The 19,543-nt window shown below is 36.6% G+C and overlaps 1 protein-coding gene across 1 annotated transcript in view; it reads right to left on the bottom strand.

The window, feature by feature from the left end:
• The window catches only part of SLC4A7 (solute carrier family 4, sodium bicarbonate cotransporter, member 7), a 68,963-nt gene that overhangs the window by 32,916 nt on the left and 16,504 nt on the right, over positions 1-19,543 (bottom strand). The window contains exons 3-7 of the mRNA XM_009324179.1: positions 12,049-12,192; positions 10,565-10,700; positions 9,364-9,524; positions 6,967-7,155; positions 3,744-4,112 (exon numbers count right to left, since the gene is read on the bottom strand). Of these exons, the coding sequence (XP_009322454.1) occupies positions 3,744-4,112; positions 6,967-7,155; positions 9,364-9,524; positions 10,565-10,700; positions 12,049-12,192 (999 nt within the window). The remainder of the gene's footprint in view (positions 1-3,743; positions 4,113-6,966; positions 7,156-9,363; positions 9,525-10,564; positions 10,701-12,048; positions 12,193-19,543) is intronic.

Below are 19,543 nucleotides of genomic sequence, written 5' to 3'. Positions count from 1 at the left end.
AACAATAAAGGTAACCAAAGATGTGTATGACTGATGAAAGATGAGCAATAATGCATCATTTTGCACTTTTTGCCGTGTGAGCAAAAGCAAGCAGAGACTAGAACAAAAAGCGGAGAGACAATCAAGGAGGAAGATGGAGAATAAGGATTCTACATATTAGCATAAACTAATTTATTATTTCAATACTGAAAGGATACTGATTCTTCTAAAAGGTTTGCCTTCAAAATTTCTCCAACCAGTCGCAGTTAAGGTCCACAAGTTTTGGCACTGATACAGGAACAGTTGTCTAATACTAAACCATGTGTAAATAGTTTTCTGTTGGTCTTGCAGTTGGACAGACTGCTCTGCTCACATGAAAATAGTGCTTACAGGTTTTCAGACCTGATCAAGCGTTTCCGTACGATACTGCATTTCATTATGCACATCAATCAATCTGATATTTGCAGGGAAACTCAGAATAAAAAAAATTATCATCTCTAATAGTGGAACACTTCTATGCAAATCTCACACTAATCAAAGAACTTATTTCCTTCTCTTCTCTGCTTCAGTAGATAGAAACTCGGAGGCTACTGCTAAAAGAAAGACTACCTAGTTTTTCCAGACTGTGAGACAGGGAATTCATCTAGTCTTACCCAAGCTACTGAGGGGACCATTAAAAATATACAGTACTCTTCTTGATGTTGTTACGCAGATATACCACCTGCCTCCTTCAAAAGACAACTGGATTGAGTCTTGAGTAAGTTTGGATTAAAACCTCATAAGAGCACTCAAGTTAAAGTACTTAGAACTACTCCTTCAGTAAAGATCATGTGCATTTTCTAGCCAACTACACTTAGTTGAATACTGTGATCACAAAAATCTAATGGACATTATCTACTGAAAAAAGAAAGCAAGAATACAGCCATTTGCCTCACATCTCCACTTCAGTTAAAAAAAAAAAAGTTGGGGTAAATAAGAGGAGTTCAACACCTAATTATATTGGAACAGTCATGCTTATGTTTATACAGGCAAAATTTATGAAATACAAAACTTTAAATACAAACTCACACCACATTTGTGTTTGAGGAAATAAAAATCAATTTTTAAAAATAAATTCCAATGCAGCCTTAACGTGAAAAAAAGTATTAGAAGGCAAATCCTAGAAGGCAAATATGTAAACCTTTCTGAATTATTATTTTCAGAAGCAATTATTGTAAAAGCAAAGCTGTTCTAAGTATTATTTTACTCAGTTTCAAAGTACATTTATCAGTGAACTAAAAGACCCCTTAAAACAGGCTGCTTTGCTGTTGTTCACAGACATTAACAGAGCTTAATGATGCTGGTGAACTAACAGCGTTCATCTTTAGCTATGACACAGCTCTCTTCCTAGCTCTACCTATGGAATTCACTATTCAACAGTTTCAAAGATGGGAAAACAAAAGCTGTTCTTGAACTGATGACAAAAGAAAAAAAAATTGTTAAAGAGAACCCTTTGCCTGGTTGACTTACTATGAACTGATGACTGGCTGATAAAAATCAAGTGGTAGACTGAAAGTGTGCCCCTCTTCCCTCCTTTTACAGAAATTCACATTAAGTTCAGTAACTTTCCAGCTATTTATAAAGACTAAAAAATAAAATCTGAATAGCAGAAGGCCAAGGATAGATGAATGCTAAACAGAAGAAAGCCATCTATTAGAAAATTAAAACGTCTCCTAATTCTCACAGGAGGCAAACTCAACTCAATCATAAAGACGTGGAAAAAGTATTCAGGCTGCAATATTCTGAATTACTAGAGAGGTAATACAGACCATAATCTATAGTGGAATGGACGAGGAAGATTTTTTTATTTATTTTAATTAATACAAGGAAGATAACTTCCTTTTCAGGGTTCCCTTCTGAGTCTGTCTCCCAGAGATTAGTCCAGTTGCAGCCCTGAAGTCATAGTCTGAGAATGTCTTCAAAGGCATCTCTAAGGAAAATGTGTCTTTCTGTGGTCAGATGATTTCCTGAATTAAAAAGGGGGGAAAAACCCAGAAAACAAAAATGTCTTTCATCATTATTGGTGTTCATCTTTCTCTGGAAAGCCTTTTATTTATGGATTAACTGGGAAAGCATCCCTTTCAGATTTTTCCTTTATGAGAAACATCCCCTTGAGGCACAAACGCAATTTCAACATGACTTGGAGATTCTGGTGGAAAGCTTTAATAGTGATAATAATAGCATCAAGTACTTGATCTTCATTTATTTGCCTTCTCTTGGGTTCTAAAGGCTGTGGGTCTGGCATGCTGTCATTCCTGTCAGATGAGTAGAAAAATGAGAACTGGAAAAGCAATTACATCTGTTACTTTACTTCTGGTTTTTAATTACCTTTGAAAGATCACCCATGAGAGACAATGATCTTCATGTGAATTCTCTTCATTTCCCATAAGGAAGTCAGAGAAAGTTTTTTGTTCACTTTTCTGAATTTGAGCAAGGATGGGGCCCCTACTCCAACTCAAAATGACGGCCTACAGCATAGTTTGCTCTTTCCTTTTCAGTGACTTGGCTGCAAAATGTGAAAAGGCAGATAACCACAGCCTTTTCTCTGTCAGCGTATTTTCACTGCTATGTGTAGCAGTGTATTCTTATTAAACAAGCGAGGAAGGAAACCAAGAAAAGCCTGACTGATGAAAGAACTGAGTGAAATCAGCTTTCCCCCCCCAATACACATAGGCATAAAGCAAACAAACCTACAAGCTAGATTTTGGCAAGATAAATTTCGGGGGGGGGAGGCAGGAGGACCCTGAAGGCTAAAGAGAGAGGTGATCCCCTTAAAAAACATGATCTATCTGGGAGAATCCAAAAGTCTCTAAGCAGGTGATAATTTTGCAAAAGTAAAGCAAGTATAACAGTATGTATGCAGAATGCACAAGTTATGAAACATTTACTAAAAACAATTAAAGACACCGCCAGAACTTTCCATCCTTTCAACTTATCTATACATCTACATAACTTGTTACATGTAAAGAACAATAGCTTTGCAAGACAATTTATTAATAAATTGCTGAGCTCTGACCTACAATTATAAACTCTTAACTACCTTATCCTATTTTGCATAGCAAAAACAATAAAACAGTAATCAAGTGTCCGATGCTGAAGCAGTGCACTAATGAATAGCTATCTGGAAACAGTTATAGGTGAACTGAACCTGCCAGTTCCATCATAAACTACTACTGGCTTTAATGGCTCTGGTCTTTAAAAGCACAAAAGCAAAAATAAAACTGCTTAAAGACTTCGTGATACAACTAAACTACAAACACTCCTGATTATTGCATCCTTCGTAATTCTTTTTATACTCATCTCCAATACTTCCCTATGTCTTTGGCTGTAGCTATCTCAGGATATCAAACACTCGTTTAAAGCATTACTTCAACCACTGACAAAAACAACAAAGCAAAACCTGACGTGGACTGTAGGTGAGTGAAAGGAAAAGGCCACCATTTTTGACATTTTGCTTATATATTATATTTTAAAATACCATATTCCTTTTTAATTACACAAATGAAGGTTAAGTAAAGAATTTTTGTGCTGGCTTTAGTTGAAAGCTAAAAAGTTAAAAATGCCGAACAAGAAAACAGTCACAACTGAGAAGAAATAAAACATGCAGGCAGAGGTAACCGTTATCATATTCCTTTGTGCCCAAGTTATGTGCCAAAAACATTGCAATGCAAGTGATCCAGACCCAGACAGCATCACACATGGACAGCTTAAATTTTGATAGTTGCCTGGTGTTTTGCCAATATTTTCCTCTGTCTTCTTTTCCTGGCTTTCCTGCACTTCTAAGTCCTCCTCGGGTGGGTGGATTATTACTGAAGGAATATCATCACTGGCAGGTGACACCAGCAATTCCTTGCCCTGAAGTGGACTTGGCTGGCCACTTGTGGTTGGTGGGTGGCTGCAGGTAGGACTGGAGGGTGGTGTGTTTTGAGGGGTAGTTACGGGGGTTGTACACCTTGAGGTTGCCGGGGTTCCAGCTCTTGAAGAAGGAAGAAGGTAATTGAGAAGAACTGACAAACGGTTTTCTCCTCTCAGGGAAATATTTGAGGCAGAGAGACCTGTTCGCAAAGAGTGGCGGGAGGCTGAAAGGCCTTCCCCTGAGATAAAACAAATGAAACACCATGAAGCTTACCAAAGGGATATACTTAAAAAAAAAAAAAAAAAGACACAAATATGCATTAACAATTTACATAGTAAATTGCAAGCTTTACGGGCCAAAAGTGTCACACTCATGCAAGTAAGACAAGATATGAGCAAATCTGATTTCAGACATTAGAAAAGCCAGAAATTACTCATGAGTACTAATTAGAACTCCAAAGATATATGGGAGAAGATATTATCTTAAAGCCAGTAAGATTTGTTAATGTAACAAAAAAAAAAAAATTTTGTATCTCTTGAAACTCTTAAGTTTTCCTAAAAGAATTTCTCATTCCAAATTGCACGGCAGCTACCTTTAATGCCATCCAAAAAATACATTTAAAAAATCATTAGCAGCCAAAACATTACAAGGCCTCACAGTTAGCTGCATCCATTATATACAAAGAATCGTTAATTTTTAAAATTAAAATATTTCAAAATGAAACGCTCAAACATATCTAATCATGTCAAATGCAACTGTCTTCCAGTAAGTGTCTTGTTTTAATAAGAAGTTTCCTAGCCAGCTGTAGCCTCAATACATAGTTTCAAAGAGGGCACGAGGATGAGATACATAGTCCCTTCTCCATTTCTTCTTGCTGTGACTTACCAAGTATCCCCATTTGCCTAAAACCAAACACGTTGCTCCAAAATCCATTGTTCTTTTTCTTGCCCTATCCAGTTTCAATGTCCCACTAATTTCATATAAAGAGAACATAGTCTTGTCATGGTGTCCTCAGATTTAAGTTTGTAGTGGATTTCAGCTCTTCCTTAAGCAGGAAGAGAGACTGTCTATCCTCATATCAGCACTTCCATTAGAAGGTTTAGCGATACCATTCCTCCTGTTTACCACAAACACTTTTCCTGGGATGGCAGTCTCCTTGAGAAGAATACTGCTTACTTCTCCTACAATCCCCAAAGTCAAAAACGTGCTGTTTTCACATACCTTGCCATCAAGCAAGGAAACAGCAAACTAGACATGTTTAGTCTCATGTTTATACTAGGCACTACAGAGACCAATAAGTTGAACAACGACAGAACAATTTACAAGAAGGAAGCGCAAAAAGTATGCCTAGGTAAAGGTCACATTCTTCCCCCCCCACCCCCCCCACCAATGGTAAAGTGGATCCTACAGATACAAACTTGATTTAAACTAAGAACGAAAGCCTCAAAGACCAACTATTAAAACTGCAGTGCAGTAAAGACAAGAGGACCAATAAAGCAAACTGGCTGATTTTGTCTGTATTAATCACTACAGTAATAACTAGACTTCTGTTGGTATATATGTGATGAATCACAAACATGAGATATCCTAACACACACAGGTGTAAAAAGGAGCCTAAAAAGTATTATGCACATATGCAAGTTTGGTTTACCGGTTTATTAGAGGGTAACCATAGGATTATAAAGAAAAAGTAAATCAGTATATGCTGGCAAAGAGTTCATCATGTTATACCAGTTTCTTATTTCAGCATATATTCCATATTCTGTTGTAGGAATAGTATTAAGAATAAAATGCACTGGAAAGTGGAAGTGATACATGAAAAGCAACTGACAAGCAAGAGACCTCAAATACAAAATTCTCAGAATTACAACTGGGGATACAGGTGTTAAAGAATGGGCAAAACCAAGTTTACATGTGAAATCTTCATGTTTGCTAAACAAAACAGGAAAGTCAGAAGTGATAGAAGGAATTATGCTCTTATATAAATTATTTGTATTTTCATTCTAGAGAAAATAATTCTGAAACTATCAGGGAAATATTTGAGCAAGCAGCATATATTCACTAGCTAACAAAAAGTATCAGCAAGCTTGGACATTTGCTGGAGCATACTCCAAGTATGTATCGAACTCAGAGCTCCCAACAAGCACTTAACTAAGTGGAACATGTTCTAAGCAATGAGGCATCTTTCAAGACAGGAAAGAAACTTCACTTCAAGGAGTGATTCATGAAATGAGTACTAAGTTTTCACTAAAGTAAAACATTTCAGTTGAAATTATGTGTGTCTTAGTTAATGCAAGGCAAAAGAAAGCATAAAGAACAGAGACTGAAATAGAGGCCATAAGAAATAAAAGAATAAAAATACGCTGCTCTGCAGTATATATTGCTATTTGGACTTTGGAACTGGATGTCTAGAGTAAATGTATTGATATTCCAGAATATTTTCAGCAACTGGTTCAATAAAAGATGTAGTGCAGCCTATAAAAATATTCCAAACACCTTTCTTGAGTTTGTGTTTGTTTGTTTTTTTTCCCGTTAGATCCTTCTCTACAAAACAAGGTAAAAATAAACAGTAATAAACATGCTCCTACCTAAAAGTAATTTCTTCACCATTAGGAGAGTGAACTTTTTCTAGTCATATTAACATAACAACACTGGATTAAAACACAGTAATTGTCAGCATCGCTGAACTCATGACATGACCACAAAGTAAATCTCTAGTATAAAGACTGAATAAGCAAGTAGGATCCATCTGACAAACATATAAAGCTATGCCACAATGCTGAAATTCCTCAAACATTACACATTTTATTCAAGCATATCCTAAAAAACATTAGGATCAATGTGGGTCTATTTCTATACTTCAAAACAATAATGCATGCTATGTATACAGGCAGGAGGTAGAATGTTTGTGTAAGTTCAAAAAAATAAGAAACATCATCCACAGCTACACATAGCACACATTGTTATCATTAGTTCTTTGCTTATCAAGAAGGAAACACTTATCTGCTATTTTCAGCTGAGTTTTCCTTCATCTCCCAGTGAGAACATTATTTAAGAGGTTAGAACAAACTGGATGCTACAACTTATCTCACCATTTCGTTCAAGCAAGTGAGGGTCAGAATGTTTCTTGCCTATATCTGCAAAAGACCGAACCAAGGGAATCCGATTGCTGAATTTTTTCTCATTCTGATGATGGTGCCTTTTTAGAAGAGCCTCTCTCACATTCTCTCTTATGGATTCATCGAGCTGGCCAGAGGCAATCATGTTGTCCAAAACCATATCTACATAACAACAACAAAAAAAATTATACATATATATATATAGCTATCAAATCTCTCCTTCACCACACTCAAACACTGTAGTTGCACCAAATAATAAGAAAAATTAAATCTATTTTAAAAAAAGAAAAGTCTTTTCTTTAGCAAAGTCATCTTCAAGAATCCACAGGAAATTTTCAAAGATGTCACTAAATCAGCAAATGTGAGAATAAGGAAAGCACAACAGGCAGATCCAAGAGACAGTATCTATTAGTAGCATCATTTTAAGAAATACGTTACTTAATATTTTATAATTTATTGTCATTTACTTCAACTTTCAACGGCTACTCCCTTTCAAAAAAAAAGCATCTATGTATTCAACAACCCTCCACTAGAAGTGAACACACAAAGACAGAAACACAATGGATAACAGATTTCTGAAGACAGTCTTAACCTGGTGTTCCCTATTTTGAAAGTATTCAACTATACAAAAGTGAAAGTTATTACAGAATGAGATGAATTCCCTAACTCTTTCAGATGCCCTAAGTTCCCGAGTCTCTCTACCGAACTTCAAGCGATTCACATGCTTTACAAGAGGAAGTGTAAAACAAAAGCTAGTTATATCATCTAAAACTAACTAAGCAGCTGTCAAACACCACCAAGTTTCGAAAGGGCATCTCATCAGTATGATCACACCAGGAAAGAAAGCCTGCATGTCTGAGAAAATATCTGCTGAGATTTCTTAGCTACCTTTTTATTTTTCATTAATTTAAAAAAAAAAAAAAAACAACCCAAAAAAACCACACCACCCAACACCTGCACAATTCAACATGAACCTATGTGACAACTTTTAAAATATATTTTGCCAGTCTTAACCAATGTATCGAGAACCTAACTGTATTGGTAAACTGCAATTACATAGAACCTTTCACAATGAAAAAGGTTATGGCTCAGAATACCTTACAAACAAAATTACATGCAGCAAAGTCTCTGTCAGTACAGTGCAGCTTCCTTCTGGGATTACTGGCAACACACCACCTTTTGTTATAGCTTCTCAAAAGGAAACCGGCCACCCCCTCTCTCCTGTTTTTTGTAAGAACCAAGAATACCTACTAGGTATTCCTGGCTCAGGGAAACGAGACAACACATTTGTACGCCAAGGATTGTTATCCTACATGCTTCATAATGGCACCTAAAATTAACTTGAAACAAATTCAACCTCTTAAGACATCCTAGTTCCAACTAAAATGCCTGCTATTAAAACACTGCTGTTTACACAGAATTAAGCAATAACTATTTTTCTTATGTATTAAAATTATTGCTAAATTCAATTATTAAAAATAAATTAAAAACCAAAACGTTACTTTTACAAACCATGTATTGAATACTCTTACTCAGTAAGTCAGGAACATAGGAAGGGAATACCAATTTCCTAAGTGAATTTTGAAGATTTCAAAACAAAACAAGAAAATGTTTCAAGCACTGCCAAAGCTTTTAATGCCAAAACAGCTTGTCCTGCACATACATGTTGGTCAGCCCTAAGCCTAGCATGATTCCTGAGAAGGCATTCCACTGTGTGGTACCTGTAGCAAGAGATACCAGGAAAAATATGTAAAACTCGTTCAAAGGCATTCAAGGCTAAGCAGGTGTGTGGGGGTGGGGGTATATACACACACACACACATACAGAAGTCTTCAAAGCTGATTTTATAGTATCCGAAATGACCATGTGATTAGTGAGGACGCTCAACATAGTAGGTCAAACAACACGTACAAAATTTATTTCTGCTCACCTCTTATAAAGGTGAAAAAAAATACCAGATGTGCAACAATCAACTGCACTAATGGCAACAAGTTAACATCAGCCAAGTTATGATTAATAATTATGTTACTAAAGTGCACAAATAAGTCCTAAAATGTTCTGGCAGATATTTACATTTCATCTGTAGAAACAAAGAACACATTCAGGGATTAGAACATAAAGGCAAATTCTGGGCCTCAGCCTAAAACATGCAATAAAGGAGGTCCTCCTCATCCAGCATAGCTCCTTCTAACTGAGGACTGTGGGATCAGCTCTTTACAACCAGATGAAGAAAACTGCAGTAAGCATGCACACACCTATTTCTTCAATACAGTATTTTCAAGAACATAAAAAGACACCATCAAAAATGTCTCAAGTTATAGATTAAAATTTAGGAATAAAATATTTAAAAAAAAAAAGTTTTGCGGCAACCTGCTATCTCATCTAGAGTGTTTGCTCTCATGTCCAACATGACCGTCCCATTAAGAATACAGCTTCGCAGTTCAAAGAGACTGTGCAGAGACAGAGTTGCTACATAAGGCTTGCTCCATCGATCACCACCATCTTCAACATCCTCTTCAAATTTTAGCCACCTGAAATGCATACACATATTTATATCTCTCCTGGAAGACAGACAATTTGGCAAGCAATCCCATTCTTCCCTGTGGCTTCTGTATGACATGGAACAGGAAATCTCATCAGCTCATACCAGCTTTCATTTTCTCAGACAACTCAACTGAGTGACAGTCACAACATTTTTATCAGGCCTTTTAACCACACTCAACTGTTTTAGCTTTCACCCATTTTCTTTCTTTTGGTTTGAACAATATCTGTCTATTCATGAGTTCTTGTTAACAGCGTGGCACTGTGCCTTGTTACTTGATTTGCCTATCTCAGTTTCATCAGTATTTTAGGATTAGAAAGCTGTCTAAAACAAACCGTATACAATGTTCAAGTCTCCTAGGGTGCTAAGTCAGACATTTAAGAGCTAGGTAATACTAATATGTGTAACTATAAATTTATCTTGATTCTGACTCACAGGCATTATGTAAATTGAACTTCTGCAAAAGCCAGCATGCAATAAGGTAATTAGAAGTACTGAATGCAGAAGAATTTATTACAACGCATATGTAGAAGGAAGCAACTAAACCAATATGGGCCAAAAATAATCGTGGCATCCTGTAATGTTCTTGCATGCAATTTGCAAAAAATCAGTCAAATACTACTTAAGAAGAACATGTGTAAATACCCAGTTTTCTTTATGTTTGAGTGAAAAAAATTGACACTAGTATATCAGCAATAATAGAGCAAAGAGATTTCTGAGATTGTAAATACCGTGCTCCATGACTGAACACCTGTATTTATAACTAAACACAGTTGTACCTTTCACAATGCTTGGCATGATCAGTTTTAGGAAAGTCAACACAGCACCAGTAAGACTGGGAGTCTCTTGAGAAACCATACTGATTCTTCCAGGGTTGGATAAGAACAACAAAAGTTTTAATTTGCTGAGCATGAATTGAGTGAATAACTCCTATAGTTCATGAAAATTCTAACCTAGACCTCATTTGCAGGTTTTTTTTTAAATAAAATCACTATTGATACACCTTGAAACAATCTACTTTTAGCATACCTAGCCGTTTCTTTCCATTCATATTCTTCTCCATCCCTGAAACAAAGTTCATCCATTTCAGTGAAGAGATCATGGGGAATGTGTTCATCATCATCTTCAGTACCCAAGATAAATTGTACTCGTTGGGATGGCGTGTCTTGAAGAAAAGGAGAAACTGAACAATTAAAAGAATTCATACTTCTATTATACAAGAAACACCATCTAACAGTTAAATCTCCTGCTCTCAGTTAGAAATATGCAGCAGAATATCCTCTTCAAGAGGGAAGAGGAACGAAAGAAACATGGACGTTTCTTTAAAAGCAGGCCCTTTTAAAATTTTTCTTTGTTTTCTGAAAACAAAACATATGGAAATTTATGTTTGTATAACGCAATTAAGTATTTTTAGCTCTTCTACAGATTAACAATATGAAAATTAACATCAACAACAAAATTAGTAAGAAAGTAAAAATTAATCTACCGAAGAGCTAGAAACCTTGTTTTCACTTTGAGAACAAAATAAATTATACCATCATGACACAGACACTAATTAAAGGAGCGGGGGGGGGAACCCCAACAGGCTGACTGAAACAAATAGCTTGACTTATAGATTGGTTGCCCTAGTAATAGTTCAAGATGCTGAATAGCTGGCTTTTGATCAAACGATAATAATCTGTATTTGGGAGGGGAAGTTTTGAAGATGGATGAAACTAAGAACTGTAGGAGAATGGTAAAAGGGGACTTGTCAAAGCATTCCCATTTGAAAACTCCTTTGTTTCAGGGAACTGGCCCCATGTAGAACACGGTTCTAGTCACAGAAAGGTGACAGCGAACAGCATGGTGTCCAACACTTGAAGTGGAACATTGCACCATAACTTTCCCATTCATTACAGTCTAGGAATGAAAGCAGGTTTGAGGTCTTGAAGAAAAACTGCTAGGAGTACAGCTAAATAATTTCATTTCAGAACAATGTGACAAAGTCATCATCTCTTGAGGATAAGGGGTGAGCCGGAGGGGGGCGGTGTCTGATCCAAAACTAAAACTTAGGAGGCAGTACAATTCCTTTACTATTACTAACAGACAGCAAGAAGGCTGAAGAAAATATTTTAATGGATTACTGATCAAATTACCATGGCAAATGCTGCTTCACAGCTATATTCATACTTTCAAAAATCTTGAGTGACAGAGGAAGAGTACTACAAGACTACACAATCTGAAAAAAAGGTGTCTAATTTAAATAACAGATTGTTATGCTACAGGTGAGTATTACGAAGCTCCAGTCTAACCTAATCAGTGCAGGCTGCTCAACATTCACACAGACACCTGGATGAATTCCAGCAGCTTATGATTTAGATAAAACACAACAAAATCCTTGCCTGATGGTACGTAGAAAGACATTAATTACAGTGAGAATAAAAGAAACAGCACAAAACAATGTTTATGCACAGGGTAGCTACTATAAGTTTATTTTCAAGATACACAAAGAGCTCGCACAACAGATTTCTTACCATATGATGGAGATTCTCGGCCATCCTCCCTGTCAGTCTCTTTTTCTTTTTTTCTTCTGTGATGCCTGTGCCCACGATGTCTATGCCGTCGACGGCCTTGTTTTCCAAATGGGACGTGAACTCCAATATACACAGCTCTGTGGCCTTTTCAAGAAAGTTTAAAAGGAAACAATTAAACAAAAAACGACCTCCTGCCCAAATTTAGTGTCTTAGTCAAAAAGACAAGGAGTTTGACAAAAAGAAACCCCAAAGCACTTAGCAAAACTACATTTAGTGAACAAATACTACAATTTCCTTTCTGTCCTTTCCCGGTGTCAAGGAACTAGTGCTATACTCATTTCCCTGATAAACTGAGTAAGAATATGGCCCCATTTAAGAACTCAGTTGTGAAACAAGTAATATAGAGACACAAGCATGACCTGTAACACTGAAAGAAACTACTTGATGAACACCAGGGCAAGGCAGAGAAATTAAATGATACTCCTCTTGTTTGCAGGGATTCATATCAGGATAGTCATTACAATGGCAAGATGTAATTTCCTAGTTCAGTTTATGAACTTCATTAAGAAATTCCCCATCATTTAGAGTCTGCAAGGAGTTTTCTCTGCTTGGATGAACTGCTTCAAGTAGCATGTGACACATCTAGGTGAACCTGATGTTCAACTGTATCACTAATTTAGCATCAGTTTAGGAGTATAAATATTTGGAAATGTATGCCAAAACATCAAATAACCACAGGGGGGTGGGGGGTGTCTATTCTAGAATTTTTTAATAAATTTAGGTAGTGCATCCTCAAAGTAATACATACTGCTCTTAAAATCATGTACTTTCAACATCTTGTTTTTCCTTTGGCTTTTCACATTAAGGCAATACTAGCATCAACAACTTGGCAAAAGAAATCAATCAACAGACTGTTATGAACATATTACTACCATGTCTCCTGTAATGGAGTTAGCATATACAATAACCTTTCCAATTCCTTTTTAAACAAACAATCTCAGGAAGAGACACATTAACTATAAGCCTAGAGGTTAACACTAAATACTTTGTTTCATACTGTAGAAGAGTTATTACAGAAGACTGACATTAACAAAAGGAAAAGGAAGTGGTTTTCCACTTTTGCAGAGATGCAAATTCAGCAAATTTATAGAAGACGACCAAGCCCTAAGAGTTGTGACTGTACACATACATGCACGTATATATGTGTGTAGCGCGCATGCACACACACATACTAGATTAAGGATATTGAAAAATTCTGGCGATTACAGAGCTTTAAATTTAAAAAAAATGGTAGTATGTCAAACTTGTTTTCCAAGAAAAGCATCTCTAAGCCCAAAAAGATACACAAAACCTTTATATAAAGCAGTATTTTTACAGTATTTTTACATGAGTAAAAAGACTAAGCAAAAATCAGTAATAATGCATGAGTAGCTTCAATGTTTAATTAATTTGGTCAAGATTCCTTTTTGAATTACAAGACCTGACTCTTGACAGACTTCCAACACTAGTTTTAATTAGAGTAGACTGATTGGCACTATGACCAAACCTGAAATTAAGCATATTAAAAGCTATTTGTTTCCATGTAAAAGTGGAAAACAGATTAATTTGTTGAAGCATTCATCAGTCCTATCTATAGGGAGAGACTTTTCTGTTGCAAGCTTCTTCCAGCAAGAACACTCAGCCCCTGCCGGTCAGCCTGACCTTCACCCTCCACAACTAATATGCACAATGCAATTCCCGGAGAAATTAATGCAAATGTGACACCTAAACGTAAATCAACATGCTCAATGTATAATATGACTAGGTGGCACCATTAACAATGGTCACGTTATTGATACCATCGTGATACAATAATCTTGTGTATAGGGAAAGCGAAATTACTAGGTTCAAAAATAGCTGCACTACTCACCACACCCCACTCACTGCAAACGCCACTATCATCCCTGTTAGGATTTTTGTTTTATTTTATATATTCAATTAGGAAGTATTAAACTATAGTTTTATCTATATAGTTCAACAGTTTTATTCGTTGCCAAAGTGTTTAATTTTTTGCAGGAACTATTTTTTCCTAAGAGAAACTCAAACATATTTCTAGTAATAGAGCATTTTATATTATCAGCTTGTTCTAACATTCTTAGTAAGACTGTTTTAAGCATGTGTTCTGATCATCGCACAAGAAAAAACTTGCAGGTGATTACTTTCTAGAGAATTTCAGGAATCTGAAATTGTTCAAGATTTTACTTCCTGAAAAATTAGGAGGACTTCCACATTTTGGTCTCTTGCTGTTCCCATAAATTAAGACAAAAATCCCACATTGCTTTCTGTACTAAAGAACAAACAAAAATCCCATACAATTTTTTCAAGAGCCTCCATCTTAAACAATTCACCCTGCTACTGCAAAAATTAGCATTTGTAATAGTGTGATCATTTCCATAGTCAAAGACCACGTTGCTGCATGGAGGAGAGATGGAACAAGGAAACGAGAAAACTCTCTCCTATTACAAAACTGCAGTCTGACTGAAATTTTTTTTCAACAGAAAAGTTTGGAGGAGAGCAGATACATTGCAAAGGGACAGGTAAATCTAGGGAAAACCGAGCTGAAATAAGCAACAAACCGAAGGCGTTTTTAAACAACTTGCGACCATAGCAAATTGCTTTCCTACCCAAAATGCACTGCCCTCTCAGCTATCGCAATGTCCACGTGCCTCATAGCTGCCTCAAGGCACACCGAGTAGGTACTGCCAACTTAGTCCTCAACCCAGGCAGCCAGCCCACGACCTACAACACTCGGTATTACTTTCTACTCCAGAAGGCAACTTTAAAGGCAGTGCCTTCTCACTACCCCAACGGGTCAGGGTATCACAAGGACAGGGGAACAGGCTAGCAACAGGTTATCCTACCCTTCGGCCCACGCTGCCCAGAAGCGACTACTGTGTGAATGACTATTTCCTCATGTAGACACTGTCTTGCAGGCAAATGTAAAAAACAAGGCTACCTTCCCCAAATCACTTCCGTATACGCAAAGTGATCAGACTGCTACGCCTGCAACTTTATTTTGGGACTAATGTGAAATACTGACAAGCAAGGTGATTTTCAGCAATTACTGAGTAAAACGCATCACAATCCAATGTAATTCTACCAGAATAACTTCAAGAAAAAACTTAATGTTGAATGAGAGCCTCTAAATTTTTTTGTTTTGTTTTTCGGAGCAAGCACGGCGGTGGCAATACAGTAGACTAACCAAGAAAAGTTTGGCTATTGCAAACAGCAGCTTATGAGTGGCACTAGGCTCTTCCTTAAGAAAGGGACCTTTTTTTGGGTATCACGGACATTCATAAACAAAGACAACTCCACTACTACCTAGGAAATCCAAAACTACTGCTGTTGAGTATACTATCATGATTACCCAAACACATATTGCAGGTATATTCAACTCCAAAAGGCAGGACAAAACTGCATAATAGAAGTTGGATAAGCTTAACCTTAATTCTAAATCCACAAAGCAAAGCACTGAGAAGCCCTCTAAAAATAAAGCCAGCTGTATTGAGTAGGTCTGTGTTCCCTTAACTTTCATTATTCATATAGGAATAATTAATGTTTGCGGATGGACAGATAAAGATTTACTTACAAACACAATTTACAAGGAAAACCAAAACCAAAACAAAAACACAGGGATTTTTGTCCTTCCTTCCCAATGAATAGGGCAAAACAACTTACAGTTCCCTTCACCCTGGCAAAAAAAAAAAGCCAGAAAGGCAAGTAATATAATAGCAATGGAGAAAAAAATTAACTCTAAAAAGGTTGGAATTCATATTACTAGCATCAGTGTTATTTCTAAAAGGAACACAAACTTTTACTTGAATATTGTTTTTAAAAGCTTGAAAGGTACAGTTATGTGACCTTCAAAGCTTTATTCACACAAACATCTGTACCACAGTACTACTCCCAAGCAAAGCTCGTTACAGAATTACTTTAAACTAATAATCAATAGAATTAGTAGACTGCCTGTTTCTAAGTTTAGTAATACAAAGCTCAAGAGATAATTGTTCACTTTAATCTAACATGACTTTATCCAAGCTTACTATTTAAATCCACCAAGAGTATTTACTACTTAAGGTCCTTATCAGTATGAGACAAATTTAAATGTTAGGAGCTTGCTACATGTCTCCACCACATGGTTAGTCTTACTCCAAAAGTCAGTTTGTATGAAGTCCTATAAAATTGACAGAATAGAAAATGCTGTTTAAGTTCCCCAGTTTCTTCCCAAAGCCCTAAGAAAATGGTAATAGAAGACTTCTAAGTCCAAGAGAGATCAAAAACATATATCCAAAAATGCTCTATGTGGCGACCTTATAAGTGCAATTCCACACAGAACTTTATTTTTTCTAACCATCGTTTTGTTAGCTAGACGCCTTTTAAGCTTCATACAAAGAAGGACTTTCTTCCCCATGTTAACAAGGGAAAACAAAGAAAATCAAGTTAATACCTATGTGAATTCTCAAATCCTGTTACTTAGAAGTTTGAACTGCAGAGATCATATACTAATTACGGTTGTAATGGACACCTGGAGGTGGGCTATCTGGTCCAATCTTGCTCGAAGTACAGCCAACTTCAAAGCTGAAGCCATCTTTTTGACCAGGTTGGTTGGGATGACAGCCAGCCAAGCTTTGAGAATCTGTAAGGACAGATACTCAACAGCCTCTCCAGGCAACCTATTCCAACGTGTAACAACATACTGCATGAAAAAAAAATCTCTAATATCCAATCAGCACTTCCAATACTACATCTTGTGTGTGCTCCCCCTCACCCTTTCACTATGCACCTCCAACAAGAGTCAGACTCCATCTTCTCCATAAGCTCCCAACAGTCTGCTGAAGACACAAACTTCATGACAAGAATTACTGTTTTTCCAAAAATCTTCAGACAAAAATCTGAAGATAGATCATTTATTTTACACGGAAGCCTTTATTTAATCAAATAATGTCATAATCTATCTTGTCCCAGCATGGAATTTTCCAGTATGGAAAAATTGGAGGATCTGAGATCCTAATCTGTTCCTTAAGATCATAAAACGGGAAGAAAAGCGGGGGGGGGGTGAAGAAGCGCTATGTGCTGTTCAGTGTCTTCTAACTCACATCCCCAAACACATTACCCTAGTAGGAAGCATTTGAAATCTATCATCATCTTATGCCTTGACATTAATTCCCCTTACATAACAGAAAGTACTTGTACATACAAAAATAAGCTCAATGCAATTTATTAGCACAACTTCTACCTTTTCTGTTACAGGTCTGTTCTGCAGGTAGAAGGACACAAATGGGAAAAATAATCTTAGGTGTATGGAAGAAGTAAAGAGTGCCCAAAACAACTTCATAGCCCAAAGGTCTCTTCCAAATATTCTCTGCTCCGGTGAAACTTAAGGAACAAGTAGAATCCCTCATTTACACCACCACCGCCCTTTTGTTTAAATTATTTATAATGAAAATTCTGAAAATTCACTCAAGTCAGTAATTCACTGAAAATACTGCTACTATGCTAATTCTCTAATTTTCTAACGAAAAGTAATGCCACATTTCTGCAGTATGCAATTAAATGTACAATTTAATATTGATAGTGAAGTTCTTAGTGTGAGACACAAACTAAATATTTCAAAATAAACAGTAGTATTTTAGCGTATTTTATGAACTTCTCTCACACAAAATGTTCCCAAGAAAGTGTCAAATTGTTTTCTAAGGAATTAAGTAGTAAAAGTGTATATAAAATATTTTAACATAATCTTGCTTGTCCATGCATGAATCGACTATAAGAAAGCCCTATTATTACCAAGGATTCTTTTTCTCTGCTTTGTTAAAAGCATTATTTGACAAAAATTATCTCTTGCTTTCAGAATAAAACATTTGAAATAGAATTTTCTAACCAAATCCATATAAAGGAGTAAGGAAAATTCTTTCACGGGACAGTTATATGCCATAGCTGAAGCCCAAAGGTTCTCCACAGTGCAGCATATTTTAGAATCCGTTAAACCTCCTGGGCTCTATTCTGACATCTCCTGTTGCTCCTGGCAATTAAGTATATCTGAGAGTACGCCCTTTATACTAAAATACTTGGATAAATAAAATTGACAAGCGTAATCCAAAAATCTAGTATGCATAGCATACAGTAAAGCAGCTCAGTAAGAGTGTTTTCTCACTACACAATGAAAGACAGCATCATATCACACTGACTGGCAAAAGCCGTTAATGCCAGATTTCTCATTATACACAGAAGTGATTTTTTTCTGACTTAAAACCAAATATGAGGTGGTAGTGGCAGTCATAAAAGAAAAATGCACTGAAAATGTCTATTTGACACAATCAACAACATGCAAGAAGGCATTATCAGTAATTACATTAGACATGCAGGCAGTAACAGTAACAGCAAAAGCTTAGTGCCAGCTGACAGAGCTACACAGGGATTCTGGCAGGGTAGGTCCACCCCAGGTCTTTGTGGCCCACTGCCACCACCGATCTCCCTCGCCTGGGAAAGGAGCCAGCACTTGGTACCTGTGGGAGGGGGGCCTAGCTGCCCTTGCATTGCACATCCAAGTCAGACCGTAGTTGGGCCCCAATTCTGATCTCAGCTAAAGGTTCTTGGTCCAGCCTGTCTCTGCAGCAGAGCTCAGGAAAAAGGATACATAGCTGAGATAATTTGAAAGAGATGTTTCTGTTGGAGGAGAGAAAACCTAGAAACACGCAATTCAAGCAAAAGTCCCATTAAGATCGAAGACTAGCCCTTTACCCACTAATAAAGAAACCAACCTTCTCAGCCCTTCGCAGATGCCATACCCTGTAGGGACACAAAGCTTCCACATTCGTTAACACTGTGTTTGTAAAGTAATTCAAAAGAAACATTTGCAAAGAAGATTTTCCCACTTCATCAATGGGTCACAAATACATTCTCATTACAAATTTGATCACACACCTCTCTTACAACTGCTGCACGCATCTTTCAATGGATTAGCTTGCCCCCAAATGCATCTATTTCCCAATATTTTAAGATATGAAAAATATTAGAGGGAATCTTGCCTCACATAAGGGTTACCCTTTTTGAGAAAAATTCAAACTCTCATACTTTCTTTATACAATAAGAAGTGTTCAGAAACAAACAAAAAAAAAATCTCACACTTTAAAAGCTTTAACTGCTGTGAAACATTAGCTTTCAGTGAATTGCAAATGGAGAAGTGATCCATTCAGAAAGACTTCTGACATCCGTCAAGTCACAGGTTTAGCCAATTTTTGGAACAACTGATTTTAAAGAGATTAAAAACAGTAAGATAAATGTTATTAAAAGCCATCAAGAAACAATAGGCTGCAGAATCAAGTACAGTCTTCTATTTCTTCTGCCTCATCTCAAAAATTTTACATTTGAGCAATCTGGGGCCATCAAGTTCACTGAAAGTTTTAAGTTTCAATTGGTGGTGTTTGGTAAAACTTCAGTTTTATGGCCCTACTACTTG

The sequence above is a fragment of the Pygoscelis adeliae genome, unplaced genomic scaffold (genome assembly GCF_000699105.1).
Source record: "Pygoscelis adeliae isolate BGI_AS28 unplaced genomic scaffold, ASM69910v1 Scaffold25, whole genome shotgun sequence".
NCBI lineage: Eukaryota > Metazoa > Chordata > Aves > Sphenisciformes > Spheniscidae > Pygoscelis > Pygoscelis adeliae.
Note: the sequence above shows the minus strand (reverse complement) of the source record. Positions and strands in the feature narration are given on the sequence as shown.